The following is a 24,211-nucleotide window of genomic DNA, read 5'->3' as shown; positions in this document are numbered from 1 at the left end:
GGCATTAACACTATTAAATATTATCAATCGAAAACGAATATAAATTAAAAGGAAAATAGTTAAAGGTAGGATTGTTGATAAATACTACCGAACGGAAATGCGCATTTTGACGTTGTCAAATTTTTCAGTTTAAATTAAAAGCGGCTACCTTGGTGAATTAGTGGAGTAGCGAGCTGTTCATTTTAACAAACATCTACACAGATCTTTCCTGCAAAACTTGTTGCATCTGCTGCTCATCAACTTTATTTTCCCCGTGTGAGGGCAGAGAATTATCCAGCAGGCGAAGCCGAACTACAAAATCTCGCTAATTTTAGCAAAAATACTGAATATTTTTTTTAATATTAATGTTAGAACGGGCGAAACTTCTGTTAAACACTTCTGTCAGGATAACACAGCCGAACTGAGCCAGGACTAGAAAATAATATGAATTAAAATGACATCAAAATACACATTGTTAAAATCTTGCCATCACATACGCCTTACAAAAAGGGAAGGAATCTGCACAGCCAAACAATCTTTGAGCGCGGGTTGCATATCGTTCCTCATTTTCACTAATACTCGCGTTGCAGGCGAGCTGCGCCGCCAGAGAGAGGAGATTTTGCTGATGCGGCGGCGAGACACGATGGCCACGAATAAAGTGCAGATTTTCTAAACAGTATCTCGATATTTGTTAAATTTTTAAGTTTGTGTTGGCGTGGTGTAGAAAGAAAGTTGTACAAAAATCCAATGAAAATAAGAACTCTAGAATCAACGAGGATGAAGTTTTGTTATTCATTTTTACTGTTGAGAAAGTAATACATTCAAACCGGTCTCATTTTGAGTCCTAGAAATAGAGATAGCGAAACTCAATGAAAAACCAAAATTAAAATAATGGAACAGTATGATTTTTTTATTAATAAAATCCTCATAAAATTAGACAAGCAAATTAATAAATTAATTTTTTTGCCGATTAGTTGACTCGGAAAAACTAAACTAAAAAACCATACTAAAAAATGTGCGTGTTGATTAATGGAGTATATAAATGAATAAAAGTTGCTCCGCCAGAGAACACAAAATAGTTTTTAATCTAAATAAAAAAAACTTTGCTGACTAAAACTGCTCCGAGAAATTTAGTCCGAGCAAAGCATCAGAGTGCACCTCCGCATTTCAAGTTGCACCCTCCGAGAGCCGCTTGAACTCGATGTGCCCGGTCAGAAATATGCCACCCGGCTCTTTTGCCTCGAATGATTAATAATATTATATATTTTAATTTCAACCTTTTCTACTCCTCCGGTATTTCATCTCTCTGATGCAATTCCTTTCTGCTTCTAATATCCTTTCCTATAATGTAGTATAAAATATTACGATCTTTACCAGACTTAATTGGACAATTTCTTAAAAACTGTCCAATTATTTATGTGAGAATGGGCGAAACTTCTATTAAACACTTCTGTCAGGATAACACAGCCGAACTGAGCCAAGACTAGAAAATAATATGAATTAAAATGACATCAAAATACACATTGTTAAAATCTTGCCATCACATACGCCTTACAAAAAGGGAAGGAATCTGCACCACCGAACAGTCTTTGAGCGCGGGTTGCATATCGTTTCTCATTTTCACTACTACTCGCGATGCAGGCGAGCTGCGCCGCCAGAGAGAGGAGATTTTGCTGATGCGGCAGCGGGATACGACGGCCACGAATTAAGTGCAGATTTTCTAATCAGTATCTCGATATTTGTTAAATTTTTTAGTTTGTGTTGGCGTGGCGTAGAAAGCAAGTTGTACAAAAATCCAATGAAATTAACAACTCTGGAATGAACGAGGATGAAGTTTTGTTATTCATTTACTTTTGAGAAATTAATACATTCAAGACCGGTTTCATTTTGAGTCCTAGAAATAGAGATAGCGAAAATCAATAATTTTACTTGGCAACAACCTGCGAGTTGACGCTCGCGACCAATTTTACAATTGAAATCCGCACCCAACAATTAAAAAAGAATTGAATTTTTAATTAAATATATTAAGCAAAAATTATTTAGATAACATTCATTTCTAAATTTTCATCTGACGGACCTGACGGTTTCGCTCCACTGGTTCCAGTTGACCGCGATGCACTTTCATTTTCTTTCAGTTTTGAGAGCTCAAATTGTCGTCTTTTGCAACACAGCAACTTCATCGCAGTGAATCTGCTGTGAATAGTTTTAACAACGGGGTACTGAAGTTTCATGGAGATCCACACCTGAGTTTTTCTCCTGTAATTTAAAAACAAATCTTCATTAATTTTAGGCTTACCTTTCTCTTGCAGCAGAAAACGATGAAAACGAGCACGGCCCTCAAAGCGATAGCCACATTAGATGCGTACCAGTAGTACGCAAATAAATAATTCGCCCAAGAAGCGAATTCCGACACGTATGTGAGACCCATCAAAAGGGAGAGTTTCGCAAAAAGCTTCAGCCTAAAAAAGTTGAAAACTAATTTAGTGAAATGAGGTAGCATTATAATAGTGGAATAATATGTTCTGATTGTTGAGAGCTATCATACTAAAGGGTATATGTGCTTGAGGAAAAAGGCTCAATGAAAAATATAGATTAGGAGACGAAACTGGCCGGTAAAAATATGCGAATGACAGTTAAAAAATGCAAAGGAATTAACAACCACCTCATATTATGTCTATAAAATTTAAATTTCTATCCATTTCTTTTCAACTAAGGCATTTTCATGCTTACTCTTTTTTAATATTAACGTAAAATTTTAAATATTTAAATCTGTCTTTTAGTCCATAAAATGTAAATTAGATCATTAATGTTATGTGTTGAGTGGAGCTGAGGTAATTAAATAAAAAATATTTAAAAGAACACACTGATGACTCAAATCTATTTACCTTTCTATATCAAATTTCAAAGATTCTTTAACTGTGTTCGTACTGTCTTGCGTCTTGAGAATACACGCATTTTCTTTTCTAAATGAAATTATTTTAGCCAGAGTTATTACGAAGAGAACAATGTTAATAGTCAGGACAATTCCCATGGGTAGCGAAAAAAAGACTTCACGACCAACAGGCGCTGCAAAAAATAAAACTTTATTAATTTTTACGATGTTTTTTCTGGCTGATGTACGCACATCTAAACCAGCAGGCAGCCTCGTCCAAATCTGGCCATGCGATCCAGTAGGGAAGGTCGTCCTCGGACGCGAACTGTACCCACGCCATAAACCCTGAAACCAGTGCAGGCACCCCCAGAGCGTACATATAATGCGTAAAAAGGAAAACTGCGCGTTGCGAGGGATAGGCCACTTATCAGCATTGAACTTCCATGAACTGAAAAATTAGTATGAAATAGTTTTCAGGTTTTTGAATTGATCTCTGCTGGGGCACAAATATTTCCAAATTGTTATCATAATCATAATTAAAAAAAAGAATTCCCTAGTAAATTAACGTATTAAAAAATGAATAATTTTTTCCTTTGGTGACGAGCAAGAAGATCGGAATATCAATGGCAGTGAAATTTAGTGTTTCAGCTTTCACTCTCTTCAAGTTTTTTTATTGATCAAAAAGAGAAAACTGTAAATTTTCAGATAGCAATTAAAATATTCAGGAAAAATTGTGCTTTTTCATTATTTCAAATTGTAGAACAAATTGTTTCCTGATCAACTGCTTACAAGTTAGTGTATCCGAGATTTCAAATAAATTTCGATCACTTTTGTCCACTTTAAAATTACCGCCACAGCTGCGATGCGACGCGCCAGCCGCGGGAAATTTTAGGTCAAGTGGGCAGCCGCCGCTAGCCGCAATAAATCTAACTGATCTGCGCCAGCCACGCTAGCCGCCGGCGAGAAAGCTTTGGTCAAAAATTAAAAAGTGCATTGGAAAAAACCCGAATGTTTTATACACACACACATATATATATTATTGGGTACCGCAGTGGTACCTTCCGGTATAGTTGTGAATTTCTTCACACAGAGGGAGCGTCGATCGCAGGTATATATGCCCTGGCTGATTGGAATGCGTCCATCGTCGTTTATCGACATCATCCCGCTCACTGCTCCTTACTCGCGCTTTTTCTCGCTCATTTTTTTAGTTTTTCACATCCGATTTTCCGCTTATTCCATGTCGCGCCAGGAATCGCGTTTCGGCCCGTCCGGCGAGTACCAAAAGTATTTGAAGGACGTCGATCGCATCCGGCGTCACGGAATTAAGCGTCCTTCGAAAAGTAGATGCCGCATCAGGGTGTCGCGTGGCGATTTATTCAAGTGCCCGGGGGTCAAGGCGCAGGCTGTTGGCGCCGACTTCGCCATGGGCGCTGGTCTGGCGCTGCTCACAAGGCAGCTGACAGGCTGGCGGCCGGACGTGTTGCGGTCCAAACATCCGCGTGCAGACCTTGGCTACGTGGCGGTTGAAAAAATGGCGGACGATTCCAAGATGCTGCTCTGCGTTTCCAAGCCGCGTTCAACGCAGAAATTCCACCACGACCCGGACGGTCATATTCGCGGCATGCATCTCATGATCGCTGGGCTGGCGCGTTATGCGCGGCGGAACAGCCTTCGCGAGTTGTTTTTGCCGCGGATCTGTTCCGGCCTTGATGGCGTGGACCAGAACTACGTTCTGGAGGAACTGCACTATGCGTTTGCTAGCCAACGGATTACGATCCATGTGCTTGACTACGCTCCGGGTCGACCGCGACCCCGAGCTTAACCTTCACGGTCCGTTAGAAGGTTCCTCCCTTCCCTCAATCGGCTCTTTTCAGGGCCTGGCCTTCCACAGGCCACAAAAATTAATTCAATAATAGCCCTTCTCCCCCAAAACAACATATAATACAATTCCAGGCAAAGGCACGCTAGTTTTTTTCTTTAAATGGGCGATACTGGGCGACATATTGATATCGTGCCGTGCATGAGGATAGGAAAGAATCGATTTATCGCCCAGTATCAAACGATGTATCTTTGAAACTGGCTGGCTGCAAAATATGGCACCCGTGGCCAAACAGGGGTTGAGGGAGTGAGCGACCCCCGAAAACCATTCAAAATTGAAAAAATTTTCAGTTTAAATTAAAAGCGGCTTCCTTGGTGAATTGGTGGAGTAGCGAGCTGTTCATTTTAACAAACATCTACAGATCTTTATTCCTGAAAAACTTGTTGCATCTGCTGCTCATCAACTTTATTTTCCCTGTGTGAGGGCAGAGAATTATCCAGCAGGCGAAGCCGAACTACAAAATCTCACTAATTTTAGCAAACACCCTGAATATTTTTTTTAATATTAATGTTAGAACGGGCGAAACTTCTGTTAAACACTTCTGTCAGGATAACACAGCCGAACTGAGCCAAGACTAGAAAATAATATGAATTAAAATGACATCAAAATACACATTGTTAAAATCTTGCCATCACATACGCCTTACAAAAAGGGAAGGAATCTGCACAGCCAAACAATCTTTGAGCGCGGGTTGCATATCGTTCCTCATTTTCACTAATACTCGCGTTGCAGGCGAGCTGCGCCGCCAGAGAGAGGAGATTTTGCTGATGCGGCGGCGAGACACGATGGCCACGAATAAAGTGCAGATTTTCTAAACAGTATCTCGATATTTGTTAAATTTTTAAGTTTGTGTTGGCGTGGTGTAGAAAGAAAGTTGTACAAAAATCCAATGAAAATAAGAACTCTAGAATCAACGAGGATGAAGTTTTGTTATTCATTTTTACTGTTGAGAAAGTAATACATTCAAACCGGTCTCATTTTGAGTCCTAGAAATAGAGATAGCGAAACTCAATGAAAAACCAAAATTAAAATAATGGAACAGTATGATTTTTTTATTAATAAAATCCTCATAAAATTAGACAAGCAAATTAATAAATTAATTTTTTTGCCGATTAGTTGACTCGGAAAAACTAAACTAAAAAACCATACTAAAAAATGTGCGTGTTGATTAATGGAGTATATAAATGAATAAAAGTTGCTCCGCCAGAGAACACAAAATAGTTTTTAATCTAAATAAAAAAAACTTTGCTGACTAAAACTGCTCCGAGAAATTTAGTCCGAGCAAAGCATCAGAGTGCACCTCCGCATTTCAAGTTGCACCCTCCGAGAGCCGCTTGAACTCGATGTGCCCGGTCAGAAATATGCCACCCGGCTCTTTTGCCTCGAATGATTAATAATATTATATATTTTAATTTCAACCTTTTCTACTCCTCCGGTATTTCATCTCTCTGATGCAATTCCTTTCTGCTTCTAATATCCTTTCCTATAATGTAGTATAAAATATTACGATCTTTACCAGACTTAATTGGACAATTTCTTAAAAACTGTCCAATTATTTATGTGAGAATGGGCGAAACTTCTATTAAACACTTCTGTCAGGATAACACAGCCGAACTGAGCCAAGACTAGAAAATAATATGAATTAAAATGACATCAAAATACACATTGTTAAAATCTTGCCATCACATACGCCTTACAAAAAGGGAAGGAATCTGCACCACCGAACAGTCTTTGAGCGCGGGTTGCATATCGTTTCTCATTTTCACTACTACTCGCGATGCAGGCGAGCTGCGCCGCCAGAGAGAGGAGATTTTGCTGATGCGGCAGCGGGATACGACGGCCACGAATTAAGTGCAGATTTTCTAATCAGTATCTCGATATTTGTTAAATTTTTTAGTTTGTGTTGGCGTGGCGTAGAAAGCAAGTTGTACAAAAATCCAATGAAAATAACAACTCTGGAATGAACGAGGATGAAGTTTTGTTATTCATTTACTTTTGAGAAATTAATACATTCAAGACCGGTTTCATTTTGAGTCCTAGAAATAGAGATAGCGAAAATCAATAATTTTACTTGGCAACAACCTGCGAGTTGACGCTCGCGACCAATTTTACAATTGAAATCCGCACCCAACAATTAAAAAAGAATTGAATTTTTAATTAAATATATTAAGCAAAAATTATTTAGATAACATTCATTTCTAAATTTTCATCTGACGGACCTGACGGTTTCGCTCCACTGGTTCCAGTTGACCGCGATGCACTTTCATTTTCTTTCAGTTTTGAGAGCTCAAATTGTCGTCTTTTGCAACACAGCAACTTCATCGCAGTGAATCTGCTGTGAATAGTTTTAACAACGGGGTACTGAAGTTTCATGGAGATCCACACCTGAGTTTTTCTCCTGTAATTTAAAAACAAATCTTCATTAATTTTAGGCTTACCTTTCTCTTGCAGCAGAAAACGATGAAAACGAGCACGGCCCTCAAAGCGATAGCCACATTAGATGCGTACCAGTAGTACGCAAATAAATAATTCGCCCAAGAAGCGAATTCCGACACGTATGTGAGACCCATCAAAAGGGAGAGTTTCGCAAAAAGCTTCAGCCTAAAAAAGTTGAAAACTAATTTAGTGAAATGAGGTAGCATTATAATAGTGGAATAATATGTTCTGATTGTTGAGAGCTATCATACTAAAGGGTATATGTGCTTGAGGAAAAAGGCTCAATGAAAAATATAGATTAGGAGACGAAACTGGCCGGTAAAAATATGCGAATGACAGTTAAAAAATGCAAAGGAATTAACAACCACCTCATATTATGTCTATAAAATTTAAATTTCTATCCATTTCTTTTCAACTAAGGCATTTTCATGCTTACTCTTTTTTAATATTAACGTAAAATTTTAAATATTTAAATCTGTCTTTTAGTCCATAAAATGTAAATTAGATCATTAATGTTATGTGTTGAGTGGAGCTGAGGTAATTAAATAAAAAATATTTAAAAGAACACACTGATGACTCAAATCTATTTACCTTTCTATATCAAATTTCAAAGATTCTTTAACTGTGTTCGTACTGTCTTGCGTCTTGAGAATACACGCATTTTCTTTTCTAAATGAAATTATTTTAGCCAGAGTTATTACGAAGAGAACAATGTTAATAGTCAGGACAATTCCCATGGGTAGCGAAAAAAAGACTTCACGACCAACAGGCGCTGCAAAAAATAAAACTTTATTAATTTTTACGATGTTTTTTCTGGCTGATGTACGCACATCTAAACCAGCAGGCAGCCTCGTCCAAATCTGGCCATGCGATCCAGTAGGGAAGGTCGTCCTCGGACGCGAACTGTACCCACGCCATAAACCCTGAAACCAGTGCAGGCACCCCCAGAGCGTACATATAATGCGTAAAAAGGAAAACTGCGCGTTGCGAGGGATAGGCCACTTATCAGCATTGAACTTCCATGAACTGAAAAATTAGTATGAAATAGTTTTCAGGTTTTTGAATTGATCTCTGCTGGGGCACAAATATTTCCAAATTGTTATCATAATCATAATTAAAAAAAAGAATTCCCTAGTAAATTAACGTATTAAAAAATGAATAATTTTTTCCTTTGGTGACGAGCAAGAAGATCGGAATATCAATGGCAGTGAAATTTAGTGTTTCAGCTTTCACTCTCTTCAAGTTTTTTTATTGATCAAAAAGAGAAAACTGTAAATTTTCAGATAGCAATTAAAATATTCAGGAAAAATTGTGCTTTTTCATTATTTCAAATTGTAGAACAAATTGTTTCCTGATCAACTGCTTACAAGTTAGTGTATCCGAGATTTCAAATAAATTTCGATCACTTTTGTCCACTTTAAAATTACCGCCACAGCTGCGATGCGACGCGCCAGCCGCGGGAAATTTTAGGTCAAGTGGGCAGCCGCCGCTAGCCGCAATAAATCTAACTGATCTGCGCCAGCCACGCTAGCCGCCGGTGAGAAAGCTTTGGTCAAAAGTTAAAAAGTGCATTGGAAAAAACCCGAATGTTTTATACACACACACATATATATATATATATATTTATTATTGGGTACCGCAGTGGTACCTTCCGGTATAGTTGTGAATTTCTTCACACAGAGGGAGCGTCGATCGCAGGTATATATGCCCTGGCTGAGTGGAATGCGCTCATCGTCGTTTATCGACATCATCCCGCTCTCTGCTCCCTACTCGCGCTTTTTCTCGCTCTTTTTTTTAGTTTTTCACATCCGCTTTTCCGCTCATTCCATGTCGCGCCAGGAATCGCGTTTCGGCCCGTCCGGCGAGTACCAAAAGTATTTGAAGGACGTCGATCGCATCCGGCGCCACGGAATAAAGCGACCTTCGAAAAGTAGATGCCGCATCAGGGTGTCGCGTGGCGATTTATTCAAGTGCCCCGGTGTCAAGGCCCAGGCTGTTGGCGCCGACTTCGCCATGGGCGCTGGTCTGGCGCTGCTCACAAGGCAGCTGACAGGCTGGCGGCCGGACGTGTTGCGGTCCAAACATCCGCGTGCAGACCTTGGCTACGTGGCGGTTGAAAAAATGGCGGACGATTCCAAGATGCTGCTCTGCGTTTCCAAGCCGCGTTCAACGCAGAAATTCCACCACGACCCGGACGGTCATATTCGCGGCATGCATCTCATGATCGCTGGGCTGGCGCGTTATGCGCGGCGGAACAGCCTTCGCGAGTTGTTTTTGCCGCGGATCTGTTCCGGCCTTGATGGCGTGGACCAGAACTACGTTCTGGAGGAACTGCACTATGCGTTTGCTAGCCAACGGATTACGATCCATGTGCTTGACTACGCTCCGGGTCGACCGCGACCCCGAGCTTAACCTTCACGGTCCGTTAGAAGGTTCCTCCCTTCCCTCAATCGGCTCTTTTCAGGGCCTGGCCTTGCACAGGCCACAAAAATTAATTCAATAATAGCCCTTCTCCCCCAAAACAACATAATACAATTCCAGGCAAAGGCACGCTAGTTTTTTTCTTTAAATGGGCGATACTGGGCGACATATTGATATCGTGCCGTGCATGAGGATAGGAAAGAATCGATTTATCGCCCAGTATCAAACGATGTATCTTTGAAACTGGCTGGCTGCAAAATATGGCAGCCGCACACACATATTTTAAGTAATTCGTTGTTTCTAAAATTCAGTTTTTTTTCTGCGCTACGCCATAGCCGGCAAATTTTGTGTCCCGTGGCCTGCGCCAGCAGCCACGAATCTGTCTAACAAGCTGCGCCAGCCGCCAGTGAGAATGGGTCGAAAATTGAAAAAAGCCGGAGAAAAAAATGACTTTCTGCCCTTCAGGCCGTTAAGCAGAATCAAACTACTACTCGTTTAAAACATTGTCAGCCGCACCATTCATCGGTAAAATGGCCACTCGCCACAGCCGTCAAAATATTTGGCTAATTGTAAGCCAGTCCCGATCGAGTGCACCTCGTGGCTGAGACCTCCCATCTAAAATTCACTTTTCAACTCAGGAAATGAAATTTTAGCCAAAGAGGGGTTGAGGGATTGGGGGGTGAGCGACCCCAGAAAACCATTCAGCTCACTATAGGGGAGGTCGAGCTAAAGTCAAACGGTGTTCAGTAGTTTTGCATTTCTGACAAGTTCGCATTCAATCAAACAGAGGAATTTACATGTAAAAGTGCTAGCCACCTTTATTATTGCTTCCAAGCCTTTTACTAAGTAAGTGAACAGGCAAGAAACGTACCCTCGGAGGGTGCTACGTTGCAAGCTCTCACACGCTTGCCACAGATGTGACTTAGGAATTTTGCTACGCACTCAAATGATATTATTTTATGTTTCTTTGAGGGAAGTTTGGAAAAGATGTAGCCAATAATAATAATATAAATTGAACATGAATTTAAATAAAATGGAAAATAGTGAAAGGTATGATTGTTGATAAATACTACCGAAGGAAAATGTGCACTTTGAAATTGCCAAAATTTTCAGCTTAAATTAAAAGCGGCTTCCTTGGTGAATTGGTGGAGTAGCGAGCTGTTCATTTTAACAAACATCTACAGATCTTTATTCCTGCAAAACTTGTTGCATCTGCTGCTCATCAACTTTATTTTCCCCGTGTGAGGGCAGAGAATTATCCAGCAGGCGAAGCCGAACTACAAAATCTCACTAATTTTAGCAAAAATCCTGAATATTTTTTTTAATATTAATGTTAGAACGGGCGAAACTTCTGTTAAACACTTCTGTCAGGATAACACAGCCGAACTGAGCCAGGACTAGAAAATAATATGAATTAAAATGACATCAAAATACACATTGTTAAAATCTTGCCATCACATACGCCTTACAAAAAGGGAAGGAATCTGCACAGCCGAACAGTCTTTGAGCGCGGGTTGCATATCGTTCCTCATTTTCACTAATACTCGCGTTGCAGGCGAGCTGCGCCGCCAGAGAGAGGAGATTTTGCTGATGCGGCGGCGAGACACGATGGCCACGAATAAAGTGCAGATTTTCTAAACAGTATCTCGATATTTGTTAAATTTTTAGTTTGTGTTGGCGTGGTGTAGAAAGAAAGTTGTACAAAAATCCAATGAAAATAAGAACTCTAGAATCAACGAGGATGAAGTTTTGTTATTCATTTTTACTGTTGAGAAAGTAATACATTCAAACCGGTTTCATTTTGAGTCCTAGAAATAGAGATAGCGAAACTCAATGAAGAACCTTTCAATCTTCCACCCATCTTACTTTTTTATTGTTAAAGTGGAATGATACTGGGCAACAATTGAAAGTTATTTGAATTGTTGGATGTAATAAACAATTGATCGATAAACAATTTGTTCAACAATTTGTAATAATAAAAAAGGACCTTTCTACACTACAAATTCAAATTTTGCCAATTTTCTCCAAGATGTACAGTGCTTGAACATATTTTCTTGGCATATTTAGATTCCACTCGTCGAGATCTGTTCAACGGTGTATGCCACTTATTAGGAAAACTCTTCGTTTTGAAATAAAATCGGATTTCAAGTAAGGAGACAGCCGTTACCATTTGGAAAGCACGGTAACTTTCCAACCAACTTTTTAAAAAAAATTGCAGCGCTTAAGTCAATTAAGGCCCTAACTGTATCCTTAGGGGCGAGGCGGTTATGCATTGGCAACAAGCATTTTCCAGGCTTTTGCAGTATCATTCCTCTCTAAGCAAAAAATTATCTAGGTAACATTCATTTCTAAATTTTCATCTCAAGGTTTCGCTCCATTGGTTCCAGTTGACAATTCCCATGGGCAGCGAAAAATAGACTGCACGACCAACAGGCGCTGCAAAAAATAAAACTTTATTAATTTTTACGATGTTTTTTTTCTAGCTGATGTACGCACATCTAAACCAGCAGGCAGCCTCGTCCAAATCTGGCCATACGATCCAGTAGGGAAGGTCGTCCTCGGACGCGAACTTTACCCACGCCATAAACCCTGAAACCAGTGCAGGAACCCCCAGAGCGTATAATGCGTAGAACGGAAAACTGCGCGTTGCGAGGGACAAGCCACTCAGCATTGAGTTCCATGATCTGAAAAATTTGTAATTAGTAAGGAATAGTTATCAGGTTTTTGAATTGATCTCTGCTGGGGCACAAATATTTCCAAATTGTTATCATAATCATAATAAAAAAAGAAGTAAATTAATGTAATAAAAAATGAATAATTTTATCCTTTGGTGACGAGCAAGAAGATCGGAATATCAATGGCAGTGAAATTTAGTGTTTCAGCTTTCACTCTCTTCAAGTTTTTTTATTGATCAAAAAGAGAAAACTGTAAATTTTCAGATAGCAATTAAAATATTCACGAAAAATTGTGCTTTTTCATTATTTCAAATTGTAGAACAAATTGTTTACTGATCAACTTCTTACAAGTTAGTGTATCCGAGATTTCAAATAAGTTTCGATCTCTTTTGTCCACTTTACATATTTAAGCTGGGCAGCAAAAGGTGGTGCGCGATGCTTCACAATTAAATAAGTAGCACGTGGCAGACTTTCCCTTCGCAGCAGAACGCTCTTGTGTGCTTCGACAAAAACGTACAAATGGCGTGATCCTGGGGGCGCATGAAAAATCAAGCCGTGAACACTCAACCACCGCCGCGCTCTAGAGAATGAACTATTCATTTTTTTAATAGAATAATAAAAGTAAAAATATCTGAAATCTACACTATTTCATTCTAGTTAAATTTATAACATTTAAGTCCCTATAATGAGGATAAATGAATCAGAGATCTTTTGGTTTCGCTCAGACAATCGCTAAGCGTTAAGAAAATAATAATGTCAGTACTTCACTTACTCATTTGACTGGTTGAAGTTATGGCAACTGTATGATATTATTAACAAGAACAAGAAGAAAGTATTAGTCCTGCTGTCTCTTTCAGGGATTCATGTATGTTTTAAGGATGCGGTCAGTTAGAAAATTTAACTTATTTAATTTTTGACAATAAATCCACAGTTTATAATGTGCATTTATCGTATTATTTTTTTTAACATGCCGAGTAAAATTTTGTAAATAATTCTCATTGTGGTAGGATGAATTTATCTTTTTCGTCTTTTTCAATACACGCATAAAGTCTATGTTTTGAACCTTAAAGTAAACGCACTACAAATAGAGTAAAGTCGTCAATGCGTGCCGTATGCAAAAGTGAATGATACATCTTCTCATTATCTACAATTAAAATTTATGTGATTTGATGAGCTGTGCGCAATATTTACGGCACCAAGACGGTGGCAACGCCTTTTCCCAGTATCGTTTGACAAAAAGGGTTGGAATTTTGATATTTGCATCAATTATTGAGCAATGTTTGCAACGCACTCAAATTATATTTCTGTTTCTCTTGTGGAAAGTTGCTGGGAACAGGCATTAACACTATTAAATATTATCAATCGAAAACGAATATAAATTAAAAGGAAAATAGTTAAAGGTAGGATTGTTGATAAATACTACCGAACGGAAATGCGCATTTTGACGTTGTCAAATTTTTCAGTTTAAATTAAAAGCGGCTACCTTGGTGAATTAGTGGAGTAGCGAGCTGTTCATTTTAACAAACATCTACACAGATCTTTCCTGCAAAACTTGTTGCATCTGCTGCTCATCAACTTTATTTTCCCCGTGTGAGGGCAGAGAATTATCCAGCAGGCGAAGCCGAACTACAAAATCTCGCTAATTTTAGCAAAAATACTGAATATTTTTTTTAATATTAATGTTAGAACGGGCGAAACTTCTGTTAAACACTTCTGTCAGGATAACACAGCCGAACTGAGCCAAGACTAGAATATAATATGAATTAAAATGACATCAAAATACACATTGTTAAAATCTTGCCATCACATACGCCTTACAAAAAGGGAAGGAATCTGCACAGCCGAACAATCTTTGAGCGCGGGTTGCATATCGTTCCTCATTTTCACTAATACTCGCGTTGCAGGCGAGCTGCGCCGCCAGAGAGAGGAGATTTTGCTGATGCGGCGGCGAGACACGATGGCCACGAATAAAGTGCAGATTTTCTAAACAGTATCTCGATATTTGTTAAATTTTTTAGTTTGTGTTGGCGTGGTGTAGAAAGAAAGTTGTACAAAAATCCAATGAAAATAAGAACTCTAGAATCAACGAGGATGAAGTTTTGTTATTCATTTTTACTGTTGAGAAAGTAATACATTCAAACCGGTCTCATTTTGAGTCCTAGAAATAGAGATAGCGAAACTCAATGAAAAACCAAAATTAAAATAATGGAACAGTATGATTTTTTTATTAATAAAATCCTCATAAAATTAGACAAGCAAATTAATAAATTAATTTTTTTGCCGATTAGTTGACTCGGAAAAACTAAACTAAAAAACCATACTAAAAAATGTGCGTGTTGATTAATGGAGTATATAAATGAATAAAAGTTGCTCCGCCAGAGAACACAAAATAGTTTTTAATCTAAATAAAAAAAACTTTGCTGACTAAAACTGCTCCGAGAAATTTAGTCCGAGCAAAGCATCAGAGTGCACCTCCGCATTTCAAGTTGCACCCTCCGAGAGCCGCTTGAACTCGATGTGCCCGGTCAGAAATATGCCACCCGGCTCTTTTGCCTCGAATGATTAATAATATTATATATTTTAATTTCAACCTTTTCTACTCCTCCGGTATTTCATCTCTCTGATGCAATTCCTTTCTGCTTCTAATATCCTTTCCTATAATGTAGTATAAAATATTACGATCTTTACCAGACTTAATTGGACAATTTCTTAAAAACTGTCCAATTATTTATGTGAGAATGGGCGAAACTTCTATTAAACACTTCTGTCAGGATAACACAGCCGAAGTGAGCCAAGACTAGAAAATAATATGAATTAAAATGACATCAAAATACACGTTAAAATCTTGCCATCACATACGCCTTACAAAAAGGGAAGGAATCTGCACCACCGAACAGTCTTTGAGCGCGGGTTGCATATCGTTTCTCATTTTCACTACTACTCGCGATGCAGGCGAGCTGCGCCGCCAGAGAGAGGAGATTTTGCTGATGCGGCAGCGGGATACGACGGCCACGAATTAAGTGCAGATTTTCTAATCAGTATCTCGATATTTGTTAAATTTTTTAGTTTGTGTTGGCGTGGCGTAGAAAGCAAGTTGTACAAAAATCCAATGAAATTAACAACTCTGGAATGAACGAGGATGAAGTTTTGTTATTCATTTACTTTTGAGAAATTAATACATTCAAGACCGGTTTCATTTTGAGTCCTAGAAATAGAGATAGCGAAAATCAATAATTTTACTTGGCAACAACCTGCGAGTTGACGCTCGCGACCAATTTTACAATTGAAATCCGCACCCAACAATTAAAAAAGAATTGAATTTTTAATTAAATATATTAAGCAAAAATTATTTAGATAACATTCATTTCTAAATTTTCATCTGACGGACCTGACGGTTTCGCTCCACTGGTTCCAGTTGACCGCGTTGCACTTTCATTTTCTTTCAGTTTTGAGAGCTCAAATTGTCGTCTTTTGCAACACAGCAACTTCATCGCAGTGAATCTGCTGTGAATAGTTTTAACAACGGGGTACTGAAGTTTCATGGAGATCCACACCTGAGTTTTTCTCCTGTAATTTAAAAACAAATCTTCATTAATTTTAGGCTTACCTTTCTCTTGCAGCAGAAAACGATGAAAACGAGCACGGCCCTCAAAGCGATAGCCACATTAGATGCGTACCAGTAGTACGCAAATAAATAATTCGCCCAAGAAGCGAATTCCGACACGTATGTGAGACCCATCAAAAGGGAGAGTTTCGCAAAAAGCTTCAGCCTGAAAAAGTTGAAAACTAATTTTGTGAAATGAGGTAGCATTATAATAGTTGAATAATATGTTTTAATTGTAGAGATCTCTCATACTAAAGGGTATATGTGCTTGAGGAAAAAGGCTCAATGAAAAATATAGATTAGGAGACGAAACTGGCCGGTAAAAATATGCGAATGACAGTTAAAAAATGCAAAGGAATTAACAACCACCTCATATTATGTCTATAAAATTTAAATTTCTATCCATTTCTTTTCAACTAAGGCATTTTCATGCTTACTCTTTTTTAATATTAACGTAAAATTTTAAATATTTAAATCTGTCTTTTAGTCCATAAAATGTAAATTAGATCATTAATGTTATGTGTTGAGTGGAGCTGAGGTAATTAAATAAAAAATATTTAAAAGAACACACTGATGACTCAAATCTATTTACCTTTCTATATCAAATTTCAAAGATTCTTTAACTGTGTTCGTACTGTCTTGCGTCTTGAGAATACACGCATTTTCTTTTCTAAATGAAATTATTTTAGCCAGAGTTATTACGAAGAGAACAATGTTAATAGTCAGGAAAATTCCCATGGGCAGCGAAAAGTAGACTGCACGACCAACAGGCGCTGCAAAAAATAAAACTTTATTAATTTTTACGATGTTTTTTCTGGCTGATGTACGCACATCTAAACCAGCAGGCAGCCTCGTCCAAATCTGGCCATGCGATCCAGTAGGGAAGGTTGTCCTCGGACGCGAACTGTACCCACGCCATAAACCCTGAAACCAGTGCAGGCACCCCCAGAGCGTACATATAATGCATAGAAAGGAAAACTGCGCGTTGCGAGGGATAGGCCACTTATCAGCATTGAACTTCCATGAACTGAAAAATTAGTATGAAATAGTTTTCAGGTTTTTGAATTGATCTCTGCTGGGGCACAAATATTTCCAAATTGTTATCATAATCATAATTAAAAAAAAGAATTCCCTAGTAAATTAACGTAATAAAAAATGAATAATTTTTTCCTTTGGTGACGAGCAAGAAGATCGGAATATCAATGGCAGTGAAATTTAGTGTTTCAGCTTTCACTCTCTTCAAGTTTTTTTATTGATCAAAAAGAGAAAACTGTAAATTTTCAGATAGCAATTAAAATATTCAGGAAAAATTGTGCTTTTTCATTATTTCAAATTGTAGAACAAATTGTTTCCTGATCAACTGCTTACAAGTTAGTGTATCCGAGATTTCAAATAAATTTCGATCACTTTTGTCCACTTTAAAATTACCGCCACAGCTGCGATGCGACGCGCCAGCCGCGGGAAATTTTAGGTCAAGTGGGCAGCCGCCGCTAGCCGCAATAAATCTAACTGATCTGCGCCAGCCACGCTAACCGCCGGTGAGAAAGCTTTGGTCAAAAATTAAAAAGTGCATTGGAAAAAACCCGAATGTTTTATACACACACACATATATATATTATTGGGTACCGCAGTGGTACCTTCCGGTATAGTTGTGAATTTCTTCACACAGAGGGAGCGTCGATCGCAGGTATATATGCCCTGGCTGATTGGAATGCGTCCATCGTCGTTTATCGACATCATCCCGCTCACTGCTCCTTACTCGCGCTTTTTCTCGCTCATTTTTTTAGTTTTTCACATCCGATTTTCCGCTTATTCCATGTCGCGCCAGGAATCGCGTTTCGGCCCGTCCGGCGAGTACCAAAAGTATTTGAAGGACGTCGATCGCATCCGGCGTCACGGAATTAAGCGTCCTTCGAAAAGTAGATGCCGCATCAGGGTGTCGCGTGGCGATTTATTCAAGTGCCCGGGGGTCAAGGCCCAGGCTGTTGGCGCCGACTTCGCCATGGGCGCTGGTCTGGCGCTGCTCACAAGGCAGCTGACAGGCTGGCGGCCGGACGTGTTGCGGTCCAAACATCCGCGTGCAGACCTTGGCTACGTGGCGGTTGAAAAAATGGCGGACGATTCCAAGATGCTGCTCTGCGTTTCCAAGCCGCGTTCAACGCAGAAATTCCACCACGACCCGGACGGTCATATTCGCGGCATGCATCTCATGATCGCTGGGCTGGCGCGTTATGCGCGGCGGAACAGCCTTCGCGAGTTGTTTTTGCCGCGGATCTGTTCCGGCCTTGATGGCGTGGACCAGAACTACGTTCTGGAGGAACTGCACTATGCGTTTGCTAGCCAACGGATTACGATCCATGTGCTTGACTACGCTCCGGGTCGACCGCGACCCCGAGCTTAACCTTCACGGTCCGTTAGAAGGTTCCTCCCTTCCCTCAATCGGCTCTTTTCAGGGCCTGGCCTTCCACAGGCCACAAAAATTAATTCAATAATAGCCCTTCTCCCCCAAAACAACATATAATACAATTCCAGGCAAAGGCACGCTAGTTTTTTTCTTTAAATGGGCGATACTGGGCGACATATTGATATCGTGCCGTGCATGAGGATAGGAAAGAATCGATTTATCGCCCAGTATCAAACAATGTATCTTTGAAACTGGCTGGCTGCAAAATATGGCACCCGTGGCCAAACAGGGGTTGAGGGAGTGAGCGACCCCCGAAAACCATTCAAAATTGAAAAAATTTTCAGTTTAAATTAAAAGCGGCTTCCTTGGTGAATTGGTGGAGTAGCGAGCTGTTCATTTTAACAAACATCTACAGATCTTTATTCCTGAAAAACTTGTTGCATCTGCTGCTCATCAACTTTATTTTCCCCGTGTGAGGGCAGAGAATTATCCAGCAGGCGAAGCCGAACTACAAAATCTCACTAATTTTAGCAAACACCCTGAATATTTTTTTTAATATTAATGTTAGAACGGGCGAAACTTCTGTTAAACACTTCTGTCAGGATAACACAGCCGAACTGAGCCAAGACTAGAAAATAATATGAATTAAAATGACATCACAATACACGTTAAAATCTTGCCATCGCATACGCCTTACAATGGGAAGGAAACTGCACAGCCGAACAGTCTTTGAGCGCGGGTTGCATATCGTTTCTCATTTTCACTACTACTCGCGATGCAGGCGAGCTGCGCCGCCAGAGAGAGGAGATTTTGCTGATGCGGCGGCGGGATACGACGGCCACGAATAAAGTGCAGATCTTCTAATCAGTATCTCGATATTTGTTTAATTTTTTAGTTTGTGTTGGCGTGGCGTAGAAAGCAAGTTGTACAAAAATCCAATGAAATTAACAACTCTGGAATGAACGAGGATGAAGTTTTGTTATTCATTTACATACTGTTGAGAAATTAATACATTCAAGACCGGTTTCATTTAGAGTCCTAGAAATAGAGATAGCGAAAATCAATAATTTTACTTGGCAGCAACCTGCGAGTTGACGCTCGGGACCAATTTTACAATTGAAATCCGCACCCAACAATTAAAAAAGAATTGAATTTTTAATTAAATATATTAAGCAAAAAATTGTCTAGATAACATTCATTTCTAAATTTTCATCTGAAGGTTTCGCTCCACTGGTTCCAGTTGACCGCGTTGCACTTTCATTTTCTTTCAGTTTTGAGAGCTCAAATTGTCGTCTTTTGCAACACAGCAACTTCATCGCAGTGAATCTGCTGTGAATAGTTTTAACAACGGGGTACTGCAGTTTCATGGAGATCCACACCTGATTTTTTCTCCTGTAATTTAAAACCAAATCTACATTAATTTTAGGCTTACCTTTCTCTTGCAGCAGAAAACGATGAAAACGAGCACGGCCCTCAAAGCGATAGCCACATTAGATGCGTACCAGTAGTACGCAAATAAATAATTCGCCCAAGAAGCGAATTCCGACACGTATGTGAGACCCATCAAAAGGGAGAGTTTCGCAAAAAGCTTCAGCCTGAAAAAGTTGAAAACTAATTTTGTGAAATGAGGTAGCATTATAATAGTGGAATAATATGTTTTAATTGTAGAGATCTCTCATACTAAAGGGTATATGTGCTTGAGGAAAAAGGCTCAATGAAAAATATAGATTAGGAGACGAAACTGGCCGGTAAAAATATGCGAATGACAGTTAAAAAATGCAAAGGAATTAACAACCACCTCATATTATGTCTATAAAATTTAAATTTCTATCCATTTCTTTTCAACTAAGGCATTTTCATGCTTACTCTTTTTTAATATTAACGTAAAATTTTAAATATTTAAATCTGTCTTTTAGTCCATAAAATGTAAATTAGATCATTAATGTTATGTGTTGAGTGGAGCTGTGGTAATTAAATAAAAAATATTTAAAAGAACACACTGATGACTCAAATCTATTTACCTTTCTATATCAAATTTCAAAGATTCTTTAACTGTGTTCGTACTGTCTTGCGTCTTGAGAATACTCGCATTTTCTTTTCTAAATGAAATTATTTTAGCCAGAGTTATTACGAAGAGAACAATGTTAATAGTCAGGACAATTCCCATGGGCAGCGAAAAATAGACTGCACGACCAACAGGCGCTGCAAAAAATAAAACTTTATTAATTTTTACGATGTTTTTTCTGGCTGATGTACGCACATCTAAACCAGCAGGCAGCCTCGTCCAAATCTGGCCATGCGATCCAGTAGGGAAGGTCGTCTTCAGACGCGAACTGTACCCAAGCCATGAACCCTGAAACCAGTGCCGGCACCCCCAGAGCGTATAATGCGTAAAACGGAAAACTGCGCGTTGCGAGGGACAAGCCACTCAGCATTGAGTTCCATGATCTGAAAAATTTGTAATTTGTAAGGAATAGTTTTCAGGTTTTTGAATTGATCTCTGCTGAACACAAATATTTCCAAATTTTTGTCATGATCATAATTAAAAAAAGAATTCCCTAGTAAATTAACGTAATAAAAAATGAATAATTTTTTCCTTTGGTGACGAGCAAGAAGATCGGAAAATCAATGGCAGTGAAATTTTGTGTTTCAGCTTTTACTCTCTTCAAGTTTTTTTTTATTGATCACAAAGAGAAAATTGTAAATTTTCAGATAGCAATTAAAATAATCAGGAAAAACAGTGCTTTTTTATCTGCGAATTCGGTATTTCAGTAAATATAAAACTCGAATAACAGGAAGGGAGCAGAAATGTTATCAGTATCCTTATTCCCACCTAAGCTGTTTTCCATTAAACAGAATAATAATAATATTATCATCATTTCATCGTGACTTCAAATTTCAGTGCTGTGCTTTTTAGAAGTATTACCTGAATGTTGCGTAAATTATAATCGCCCTCACGTTGAGCCAATAAAAAGCAGAGAGCAGGAAGAAATGCGTGAAAACTCCTGAAAAGACAAATATTTTTGATGAATTCGCATAGCTTTCATTTAATTTGTATAAAAATCAGCAAATAAAATGTATAATAGAAACACTTAAGGGTCAAAACAACTGGAGGTACAGAATGAAACCTGTGGGACATTAATTTTCTAAAGTTATTAAATAGAACGAAAGCTCAAAGGTCCACAGTTTGTTTCTGTATTAATTAGAGGACACGACAAGTATCAGACCAGATGCCAAAATCTAATATTTTTCCTCTAATAATTTGAATTCTGAATTAATTTCCGCGCAGGGTAAACTCATTCGTTGAATTAAAAGTTATCAAATAACATTCACTTGTCTTTCTTTAGTTTAAAAATTAATTTATTCTTCAAAAGCTGCCCATGTGGATTCCCAGGCAGAGCAAAGCAATTTTTAGATTTTCTTTTTGTCAGAAATTTTCATAAAACTATTCTAGCCTGGTGAAATGAAATGAAAAATATGTGCTTTCTGACTACTTAATAACGAGTTTGGGAGTAGTTATAAATGCCCCCTCTTTTGCAGCAATTGAGCCTCTCTAGTCTACAAGAAATTTATAAATTGGAGGTTGTCTCTGGTTTCACATATAAAAAAATCAGTGCTGCAAAGTGAGCCCCCTCATAATAATGTTTGTCAGTGCTAGCCGCGTTTGAATTGCTATTTTGTCGCAGTTTTCGGCATCGCACAATGTATTTAAATACCTAAGACGGTGCAGGCATTTCCATCGTCAGCCCAGGCCAAGGGGCGGAAGGCCATTGTGAGATAGGCGCCGAGCATGCAGGCGCAGTGGGCGATCAGGCTCAGCCCCTTGATACCCTGTCGAAGGTCCTTGACCGCGACGTGAATAGCAAGGGTCAAAAAAGTAAAGGCTGCTCCGATTCCAGCCAGCACGCTCTGTGTGAAAGCTTCGTCAAAGGAGACGACAAATTCACCTGCATCGCAATACATGGCCACTGTTTTCGGCTTGCCCTTCACGTCTGCCTCGCCAATACAATAACTCCAGCGACTGGCTTTGTACCTTAAATTAAATCGCTTTAATGCCAACGGGATTTAATTATAATAAAATAGTCTCATACTTAGACGACGTCAATATGCCCCTCGAGTCGATTTTGAACGTCTCAATTTGCTTTGGCCTCCTTGTCTTTCCGTAATTTTTGTGCACTGAGTGAAAGCAGCTGGATATGAATTCGAAAATAGTGAAATAACGGAAGACATAAGGTTTGACGCTGTTCTTTGAGAGTTCCAAGTCTTTCGCTTCGTATGGATCCCATGCTGTATTTGTTTCGTTGCTGCACATCGCAGTAAAAGATCTTGCTGATGCTCTAAATATACAGATAAGTTAATATAAGAACAGTACTTTGACTGTGCGAGTTTAAATTTTCAATTTAGATGTTTAGTGTTTCCAACCATGATTCACTTGGATGTCAGAAATTGCTATGATGATATTCACTTGCAATAAACCCAAAATAAATTATCTTTATTGCTATAAAGAGAAGAATTGTATAGCACCAATATATCTTTTTTTCTTATTGTATATATCCTAACCAAAACTAAATATTCAAATCTCGTTTATTTAATTTTTTCTATGTTTGGATCAACTAAATTAGACCTATAAAATATGTCAGTTTCAAATTTTTGAATTTTTTTTCGCTGAGTGAAAAAATTATTATCTGACCCATTTTTATGAGATGCACAGTTGGAGATCTAGGTTCTTAAACATCTTATGCTTTCTAAAAGGAGCCCTTGTGGCCAACTAAGAACCAAATGCTGGTAAAGTAGCTTGGAATTTTTGAATCATAGTACCTATTAACGTGCAGTCGGTTTCCCCTGTGGCAGCATCTTGCCACGCAAATTTCATTGAGGCAAGAACAGGACAAAAGCACCCAACGGCGCTCAGACTTTTTCAAACCGCTTGGCACGTCGAAACACCAGTGATTTGTGTCATTGGCGTAAGGAGACATTCCCCCTTGTGGTTTGAGAATGACTGGCGTGCTAGGTGTTATATTAAATAACGGCTTATCAACATTGTATAAAAATAGCGGGCAAGGGTCGAATCGGATGTCAAATTCCTCCAACGTGGGCACCGAAGTTATATATGTTCTGAAATAATTTCGCTAAATTAAGCGGACAGTAAAAAACGGGTATTTTGGTTGTCACTTGTTAAGGAGCGGTTGCTGATTTTTCACTTGGTCTGGGATCCAGTCGACGACCACGTCCTTGGCCACCGGGTCGCAATTTGCCTTTTCAAAGTTGAATGTGAACTGCGCTGGGCAACACTTACGCACAAATAGGCGTCCTGAGCTGTTGGCTTTGGCAACAATCAAAGTTGTAAGGAACACGATTTGTAAGACTTCCATCCTGCAGTTTCAAACGAGAAATAGAAAAATCACTTTTGTCTGAAGCGAAATATTAAAAATTGCGGTTGTTGGGATTTACTGCCGGCAAACAGTCTGATGTTCCCAACCGCAAAATGACGTTTTCTTATTCTTGTTTGTATGTTATGTTTTTTTTATCAATGATTCCATATTCAGAAAAATAGAATGGACGGACCGTTAGAAAATAATTTTTTGCTCGTAAATTTTGCTATTGAAGTTTTTTTATATGATCACAAAAAGAAAATTGCAATTTATCTGATATAACAATAAAAATATTCAGGAAAACCCAGTTCATTTTGTCAGCGAATTCGAATAGAATAACAGGAAGGGAGCATAAATGTTATCACTTATCCTTATCTTCATCTAGGCTGTTTTCAATTAAACATTAGAATATTTATCATTTTATCCTGGCCCAAAATTTATTGTGGTGCTTCTCAGTGCTGTATTTTTCAGAGGACAGTAAAAATTCATAAATTTATCCCTCGCGAATATATGGTGTAAGTCCTGCGGAAACACAGACTTGGCGGTTGGAGTTTTGCTGGCCATCCGGC

The 24,211-nt window shown here is 38.8% G+C and overlaps 4 protein-coding genes and 1 long non-coding RNA gene across 5 annotated transcripts; 3 read left to right on the top strand and 2 right to left on the bottom strand.

Moving 5' to 3' along the window:
- Positions 1-4,088: 4,088 nt before the first annotated feature.
- LOC135945386 (uncharacterized) lies at positions 4,089-4,673 on the top strand. Its single transcript, XM_065493018.1, has one exon. It carries the CDS (start codon positions 4,089-4,091, stop codon positions 4,671-4,673), a length of 585 nt encoding a protein of 194 aa, XP_065349090.1.
- Positions 4,674-8,993: 4,320 nt separating this feature from the next.
- On the top strand, positions 8,994-9,578 carry LOC135945385 (uncharacterized). Its single transcript, XM_065493017.1, has one exon. The coding sequence runs from the start codon at positions 8,994-8,996 to the stop codon at positions 9,576-9,578; it is 585 nt and encodes a 194-aa protein (XP_065349089.1).
- Positions 9,579-14,563: 4,985 nt separating this feature from the next.
- Positions 14,564-16,591, bottom strand: LOC135947024 (uncharacterized). The gene is made up of 3 exons (XR_010575574.1): positions 16,459-16,591; positions 15,870-16,032; positions 14,564-15,816 (listed from the first exon to the last, which is right to left on the bottom strand). It is a non-coding gene; the product is annotated as an uncharacterized LOC135947024 (long non-coding RNA).
- Positions 16,592-17,682: 1,091 nt separating this feature from the next.
- Positions 17,683-18,267, top strand: LOC135945382 (uncharacterized). Its single transcript, XM_065493016.1, has one exon. The coding sequence runs from the start codon at positions 17,683-17,685 to the stop codon at positions 18,265-18,267; it is 585 nt and encodes a 194-aa protein (XP_065349088.1).
- A 1,134-nt stretch (positions 18,268-19,401) lies between these two features.
- On the bottom strand, positions 19,402-23,741 carry LOC135945717 (uncharacterized). Its single transcript, XM_065493559.1, has 9 exons — positions 23,443-23,741; positions 23,089-23,385; positions 22,362-22,607; positions 21,987-22,303; positions 21,197-21,275; positions 20,531-20,718; positions 20,292-20,472; positions 19,703-19,865; positions 19,402-19,649 (listed from the first exon to the last, which is right to left on the bottom strand). The coding sequence occupies exons 1-9, from the start codon at positions 23,640-23,642 to the stop codon at positions 19,455-19,457; spliced, it is 1,866 nt and encodes a 621-aa protein (XP_065349631.1). The 5' UTR covers positions 23,643-23,741; the 3' UTR covers positions 19,402-19,454.
- Between the last annotated feature and the right edge of the window lie 470 nt (positions 23,742-24,211).

This window comes from Cloeon dipterum, chromosome X (assembly GCF_949628265.1).
Source record: "Cloeon dipterum chromosome X, ieCloDipt1.1, whole genome shotgun sequence".
Taxonomy (NCBI): domain Eukaryota; kingdom Metazoa; phylum Arthropoda; class Insecta; order Ephemeroptera; family Baetidae; genus Cloeon; species Cloeon dipterum.
The sequence above is the reverse complement of the archived record's forward strand: the minus strand, read 5'-3'. Positions and strand labels throughout refer to the sequence as shown.